The sequence below is a fragment of the Eurosta solidaginis genome, chromosome 4 (genome assembly GCF_040869045.1).
Source record: "Eurosta solidaginis isolate ZX-2024a chromosome 4, ASM4086904v1, whole genome shotgun sequence".
In the NCBI taxonomy this organism is placed as follows: Eukaryota; Metazoa; Arthropoda; class Insecta; order Diptera; family Tephritidae; genus Eurosta; species Eurosta solidaginis.
The window spans coordinates 193,371,011-193,379,382 of record NC_090322.1 but is presented as its reverse complement, the minus strand read 5'-3'; the positions used below and the strand labels follow the sequence as shown (position 1 = coordinate 193,379,382).

The window sequence follows — 8,372 nt, the reverse complement described above, 5'->3', positions numbered from 1 at the left end:
TGCAAAGTCACTATGATGAAAGCGAAAATATTTGTTAATTTATTCATGAAAGCGTCATAACAATTTTATTATGATATACAGGTGTGGAAAATTACAAAATTAGTGCTAATAAAATGGAAATTGATTTGCAAGTACTATTGGCCAATTTGAAGAAAGCTTGTAGCCTATGGTTTCTCAACGAGCAAGCTACCCACGATAGAGTTGTTGAGGAAAGTACATTCACTTCCAAATATGACAACATAATATTAACCGTAGTAGAGATATTGCGTCATGGATTACGTTTAAAGGAAGATGTTGGCACGGTCAGTAACCCTTCATTATAAACAGTAAATATGTATGTGGTGGCCTGAAAATGTTGCTAGTATTGCAATACGCCTTCATTAGGGCGGGTCTATTTTTTCCCCAAAAAATCGCATATACGGAAAATGCTCTGCGGATTATTCGAAGGTTAGAGCAAAAATTTTGAATATAAAGATATTGCATGCGCGAACTTCGGTGGAAAGCAGCGGAGCGTAACAAAATTCTAGTAGGTCACTTTCACCACACCAAAAACTTTAACACAAGTTTTAACATAATTTAAGCGCAGAAATATACTGATTGGAGTTTTAGTGAGTAGAAGTTAAAATTCTGAACACATTAGCTGAATAAAAAGTGTACAAATAATTATTAAATAACAAATACAGACAGTGGTAGTTTAACAAATTCTGCTGTGGTAAGTGGTGAATGTGACCTACTAGAATTTTGTCAAAAATTTTTGAATATAAAGATATTGCATGCGCGAACTTCGGTGGAAAGCAGCGGAGCGTAACAAAATTCTAGTAGGGCACTTTCACCACCAAAAACTTTAACACAAGTTTTAACATAATTTAAGCACAGAAATACACTGATTGGAGTTTTAGTGAGTAAAAGTTAAAATTCTGAACACATTAGCTGAATAAAAAGTGTACAAATAATTATTAAATAACAAATACAGACAGTGGTAGTTTAACAAATTCTGCTGTGGTAAGTGGTGAATGTGACCTACTAGAATTTTGTGAAGCTTGCCTCACACGATTTTTCGTGTATGCAATGTCTCTATGCGGCCACCGTGGTGTGATGGTAGCGTGCTCCGCCTATCAATCCGTATGCCCTGGGTTCAACTCCCGGGCAGAGCAACATCAAAATTTTAGAAATAAGATTTTTCAATTAGAAGAAAATTTTTCTAAGCGGGGTCGCCCCTCGGCAGTGTTTGGCAAGCACTCCGAGTGTATTTCTGCCATGAAAAGCTCTCAGTGAAAACTCATCTGCTTTGCAGATGCCGTTCGGAGTCGGCATAAAACATGTAGGTCCCGTCCGGCCAATTTGTAGGGAAAATCAAGAGGAGCACGACGCAAATTGGAAGAGAAGCTCGGCCTTAGATCTCTTCGGAGGTTATCGCGCCTTACATTTATTTTTTTTTAATGTCTCTATATTGTATCGTTCATTGTTTACTATATAGTTTGGCAGCTTAAGTAGAGGTTATGTTGCGAATAGAGTGGAAGGCAGTGGACTAGGCAGTCGAATGTCATATAATGAAGGAATGGTGTTCGGAGATTTTTCAAAGTTAAAAAAAAAATGATAAAAGCTTTAATATAAATAAAACTATTGTTTTAATAACAACAAAAACGCCATATATATTCTGTATACATAAATTTGTAAGGATTATCTCACTTTAAAATTTGAATTAAATAATCTAAAGTTTTGTTTTGAAACTGAGTCGAGAACTGTGCGTGTGAATGTGCGAATTTTCACCGATCAGCTGTTAGTTGCGCTACTTGGTAAAATTTACAATGGTATCGTTTCTGGTTATAGTCCAGAACAGGGGTTGACTGCTAATATGCGTCCAACATCAGTATCAGTAATTAATAAAAAAAATAAATATAAGGCGCGATAACCTCCGAAGAAATCTAAGGCCGAGCTTCTCTTCCAATTTGCGTCGTGCTCCTCTTGATTTTCCCTACAAATTGGCCGGACGGGACCTACATGTTTTACCCCGACTCCGAACGGCATCTGCAAGGCAGATGAGTTTTCACTGAGAGCTTTTCATGGCAGAAATACACCCGGAGCGCTTGTCAAACACTGCCGAGGGGCGACCCCGCTTAGACAAATTTTCTTCTAATTGAAAAACATTATTTTTAAAATTTTGATGTTGCTTTGCCCGGGGTGCGAACCCAGGGCATACGGTGTGGTAGGCGGAGCACGCTACCATCACACCACGGTGGCCGCTGATCAGTAACAGTAATTGGAAGGTAGAAAAAATTTTAGCTTGGTTAAAAGATATTAAAAACCGAAATTACCCCGTGTGCCACCGAAACCGGGGTGGGATCCATAGTATTTTTGCGCAGAGCACACTGGCCGGTCCACCAATGGGGTGGGATCAAAATTAATTATATTAAAAATAAAATTTTGTTTTCCGCCTTCGGATTCAATACACATCTTTTGACCACTCTCCCGATATTTTTGGACGCGAATTAGCAATCGATACCTACCTGCTCCCCACTCAGCATTTAGGTGATTAAATTTTGAATTCCTCTACATATCAATACAACTTGATTACTCTTTTTGACTAAAAAATGAGTATCATTCAATTGAACAATAGAAATAATCAAATATGAATACTTTTGGTGATCAAAAACTGAAAATTATTATTCGAACACTTTGGAATCATTTTTGAAGTACTTTGATGAATAAATTTTAATATTTCATAAATATCAACAAAAAGAATAATCAAATTTGCTTAATTTTGATGATCAAAAACTGAATATAGTTTTTCAATCACATTTTGGAATCATATTTGAATCAAATGTGCTTATGTTAGGTGATCAAAAATTTATAATCATTTTTCATTCAGCTTTCTGAATCTTTTATGAATATATTTGTTGACTGAATAATGAATTTTATACTTGTTGAAATTTTACTTTTCATTAAAAATATTATTTTTTTCACGTACACATATTTTTTCAATCATGAAGCTAAGAAAAAATATATACAATTTCTTTCTATATATGTATATAGAAATAAGTGCACATTTTTGGTGTTACTTTATAACTTGAGACCGGCTCCGTCAAATTCAACCAAATTTCTACGGTACATTTGGGCTATCATGTAGATGGTTTCTGTAAAGTTTGATTGAGCGGTTCATGAGATATATCACACCAATCTACGGCTACGGTTCATACCAATAGATGGTGCTTATTTGCATATTTGCGTTATTTCATGAAATGGAATAGGTGGTGATTATTTCCATTTTGCATTATTCAATGGAATTAACGTTTCTAGAATTTTAATTTGACGTTCGCATTTCTCAATGTGAGAAAAAAATTAATGAACTGGATTTAAGTAAATTCGGTATATGGTGTGCTTCAGTTTGGTGAGTAATGTCCCACTAAATTTATTAAGTGTGATTTTGTTGTATCAAAGAAACAACATTGTATTAGAATTGCGGGTAATAGTCTAGTTGAAGGGTCGACTGCTAATACGCTACCAAATATCCAGAGGTGTCTATCGACGCGTCTTGACATCAGCATTAATAATCCGAAGGCGGAAAATAAAAATTTTTACTCGTTCAAAAGATATTAACAAAAAACCGAAAAATGACCCTCGGGTCCTTCCGAAACCGGAGGTGGTATCCATAGTATTTTTGTGCCGAATCGCGCTTATAAAAAATTACCTTGGGTGGGTCGGTCCAACACCGGAATGTATAATTGTATTTATGACGTGTTGTACTGATTCATCTGCATCTGATCGAGTTTTCTTAGTCAAGAGTATGAACAAATGCATAAATTATAGTAAACTTGCTGAAGCAGTGGCGTCTGTCGAGTGGGGAATAATTCTCATCGGTTTATGATCAGACAAAGTTCCTCCAAGATAATATAAATAAGCTCTATGATGGCCACGTTCCAACAAAACTTAAGGTGATGAAGCACTATAACAACCCATGGTTTGGCGGCAGAATAAGACATTTAATACACTTGCGTAACCTGGTTTACTCGCGGTGGAAAATATACCGAACTGTTGATATGCATCTACGCTTCAAAGCCGCCCGATTCACTACCAACAAAGCCATAAGATCGGCTAAGGTTGAGTTCTACAAAAATAAGTTTAGTTCCGCTTTAAATTCGAAGGAAACTTGGAATAAAATGAAGGAATGGGGATTGGCAAATCCAAGACGGCTCTCTTAGTTTCCCCCATGTCGATGTCAACGATTTCAGTGATAATTTTGTAAAACTTCTTTCTTCGGCTGCTGACAATTACTGTGCTCGTGTTAATGTTGATGCAAGTCCCATTGAGTTTGACAGTGTCGATGATTGGGAATTTGTGCAAGCTATACTTTCGGTGAAGTCCAACGCATTATCCTTCCCCACATAACATATTTAATAAACTCCATTCTTACGACCTGTGTCTTTCCAAAATGTTGAAAAGCTGTTAAAGTTATACCGATTCCGAAACAGAACAATGTGTACAGGCCTATAGCCATACTACCTTTCCTCTCGAAGGTCGTACGTCGCTACATATGTGCGTGAAAATAAACTCCTGGCAGACCATCAGTCTGGTTTCCGCCCAAAGAGAATCTGTAATACGGCACTCCTTTCTGTAGTTGAGGATATAAGGCAGCGCATCGATGATAAATTTACGGCTTTTCTAATCCCCCTTGACCATTCAAAAGCCTTTGACTCTGTCGACCATACACTACTATGTAGGAAGCTGAAAAACCTGTTTAATTTTTCGAGTCATGCAACCAACCTAATCAGTTCCTAGCTATATGGCAGAACCCAAGCAGTATGTGTAGATAGTGGAAAGTCAAACTTGTTATTTGTATTGTACATTAATGACCTGCCTAGTGTTCTCAAGTATTGCGACGTGCACATCTACGCTGACGATGTGCAATTGTATACGTGCTGTCCTGTTGTTGTTGTTGTTGTTGTAGCGATACGGTTGCTCCCCGAAGGTTTAGGGAGTGATCGATGTGATGGTCCTTTGCCGTTTACAGATCCGGTACGCTCCGGTAACACAGCATCATTAAGGTGCTGGCCCGACCATCTCGGGAACGATTTATATGGCCACATTAAACCTTCAGGCCAATCCGGTATTTTAGTCGCCTCTTACGACAGGCATACCTACCGCGGGTATATTCTAACCCCCTGACCCGCTGGGGTGGTGCTGTCCTGTCGATTGTACCAGTTTATGTATAAGTAACTTGAATCACGATCTGGGCCAAATAGGTGTATGGGCTTCTAAATCCTCGAAAGTCGAGATGTATCGTCATTCGTAGAAAGCCGCTTGCTACAAATGCCTTAGATAATATTATGTTCGAAAACTCTGTTATAGAATATGTTGACACGGCAAGAGATCTTGGTATAGTTTTTAACAAAACACTTACATGGAAAGACCATATCTTTAACACGGTAGGAAAAGTTTACGGAATGCTCCGTACACTGTGGTTGACACATTATTTCACCCCGCTACATATACGATTACTTTATCCAAAGCGTACTTAATACCCACGCTTCTTTATGGCTGTGAGATTTTTTCTAGCTTTGACTATGCGAGCAAAAAGAAGTTAAATGTTGCTTACAATAGCATTGCCAGATATGTATATGGGCTGAATAGGCTTGATCACGTTTCCTATTACTCTGAAAAGTTGCTAGACATATCCTTTGACAACCTTCTAAAGGTTAGAACTCTTATTACCTTACATAGGATAATTTACACCAAAGAACCTCATTACCTATTTCGAAGGCTTAAATTTCTTCATTTAACAAGGTCAATGCTTCTCGCGCATGTTAAATATCGTATATTAGTTTCATGAACCGCAATTCTTTGTCACTTCGATCCGTCTTTGGAACTCCTTTCCAACTAGAATACGGCAAATAAGTAATGCACTGCATTTCAAGAAAGAGTTAGTCTGTTTTTATAATTGTCTCTCATTTCCTTCCATAACTTATGTACTTTACTGATTTCTTATCCTGTTTTTTCAACGTTCCCTAAAGGTTAAACTTACAGTCGCACTACTATTGCAACTCTCCTTTAATCTTAATTTCTGTTCTTCAGGCTTAGCTCTATTAAATATATTTTAATGAAAATGTCTTATCAATTGTCTATTATCTATTGTTAATTAATTGGTTAATTTATTGTCATATTTTTAAACATTACATTTTTTGTTTTTGTTACTATTTTTTTGATGTTGCTGTTGGGAGGGATTTGAGGATTTTGTTACGGCTCTGAATTCTCGGAACAATTGCGGCTGCGTGCTCACCAAAATGTAGATCCTGATCAACCGTCACACCCAAGATTTTGGGGTGTAGGACAGTCGGTAGCGTAGTGCCATCGACGTGGATGTTAAAAATGGTCGACATTTGGGAAGTCCATGTTTATTTATTTTATTTATTTATTATTACGGTCTTTAAGACCTAGTTTAGGTTAAAATAAGAGATTAAACATAAATACTCATGTCACATTTAGTGACGTACAATATAAAAACAATTTTTCTTTGAACTTACTAATATTTTCACAGTCTTTCAAATCAGAAGGTAACTCATTATACATTTTATACCCTAAATATTCAATAGACCTTTTGGCGAACTCAGTTCTTATTCTAGGCAGTCTTATATTATTGCAATTTCTTGTTCCATAATTGTGGATTTCATGATTATAATGTATTTTACTACTCAGGTAATTCGGTAACATTCCTAACTTAAGTTGGTGTATAATTTTCAATGTGAAATAACTAACTGACTGTTTAATACTAAGCCAGTTTAATCTATTGAGCATTACAATTTTTGGCGTTCTTGGAGGACATTTTAAAATAAATCGCATTGCCTTGTTTTGCTGTATTTGAAGTTTCTTAATATATATATCATTACTTAATAGCAGAATAGTAGGACAATAAATAAAGTGTGGTTCAATAATTGAACGATATACCAATATTTTATGACTTTGACAGATATGTTTACATGTTCTATACATGAAGCCTATTTTCTGTGCAATTTTCCTTTCCAGATAAGTTACATGCTCTCCAAAATTTAGATTATCATCAATCAAAACTCCTAAATACTTAATTTTTTCTACTCTTCGGATTTCCATGTTTTTTACCTTCAGCGTAATATTATTTAAACTATTGTTACTTATGATAGTAGTGTTTTTACAAAATATCATGAACTTAGTTTTTTCGACATTTAATTTCAGTTTTCTAAGGCATAACCATTTGTATAGCGAGTCCAGGTCTTCTTGTACTTTCAGCATGGCACATTCTGCATATTTTTCACTTATGATAAGCAATGCATCATCCGCAAATAGACGTATTTTACAATATTTTAAGCATCTTTTGATATCATTGATATACAATGTAAACAATATTGGCGCCAAGACCGAGCCTTGTGGTAAACCAATGTTAACATCCACCACTGATGAAACCTCCTTTCCAATTATCGTTCTCTGTTTTCTGTCACCCAAATAACTCCGGAACCATTCCAAAGCCTTTCCTCTTATACCAATTTTAAACATAACGTCCAATAGCTCAGATCTATCGACAGTTTCAAAAGCCCGTTTTAAATCCAAGAAGACAGACACCGTAAATTTTTTGTCCGCCATGTCTTCTTTCCAATCTGCAATTACCATATTCAACGCTGTTTCACAAGAATGGCTCTTCCTGAATCCCGATTGTTCTGGGATAATCACATTGTGCTTCTCTAAGTATGCCACAAGTTGATCCTTCACCACTGTCTCCATAATTTTTTCATCTGTAGGTAACGTGTTAATTGGACGTAGTTCCTCGGGTTTCATTGTATTTTTTACTTTTTCAACAGGTATTATTGTTGAAATTTTCCAGTAACTAGGTACAATACCGCTGTTTAAGGATTCGTTAATTATGTCTTTGTAGAAATTAGCAGTATATGTCATGGCATCTTTAACGACACCCTCCGATAAAAGCTTGTCGCCGCCATATTTGTTTTTAAGTGATTTTGTGATAATAATAATATCGTCCACTACAATGTCAGTAAATTTAAATGTTTCAAATGGATTACTATGATTTGCGCTTATTTCATCCCCATTTACAATTTCTTCGATGCTATCATTAATTTCAACAATACTTTGTATAAAAAAGTTATTTAGGGCATTAGCTATATCATATTCATTTTCCAGGCATTCACCGTTAATTACAATTTTAGTGATATTGTAACGAATTTGCTTGCAAATCCTCTTATTTGCAATCCTCTGCTAAGTTCGAATCACTAAACTGTTGAATAAATAACTCCAATTTGTAATAATGCAAAATGGCCTTTATTAAAGTACTTCACAATACACTCAAACTGTGCAACGAATAGCTTGCTTAATAACCACACTGACTGATAGCT

The 8,372-nt window shown here is 36.0% G+C and overlaps 1 protein-coding gene across 5 annotated transcripts in view; it reads left to right on the top strand.

Annotated features, from left to right (window-relative positions):
* Nucleotides 1–8,372, top strand: part of Rubicon (run domain Beclin-1-interacting and cysteine-rich domain-containing protein rubicon) — a 114,712-nt gene continuing 106,340 nt past the window's right edge. For 4 of the 5 annotated variants that reach the window (XR_010953097.1, XM_067784405.1, XM_067784402.1 and 1 more), the window contains exon 1: nucleotides 1–302. Coding sequence is in view for 3 of the 5 variants with exons in the window: in XM_067784405.1 (XP_067640506.1) it covers nucleotides 114–302 (189 nt within the window). In the remaining 2 variants the exon portion in view is untranslated. Of the gene's footprint in view, nucleotides 303–334; nucleotides 448–8,372 lie in introns of those variants that run through there. The other variant, XM_067784404.1, reaches the window with a different exon arrangement.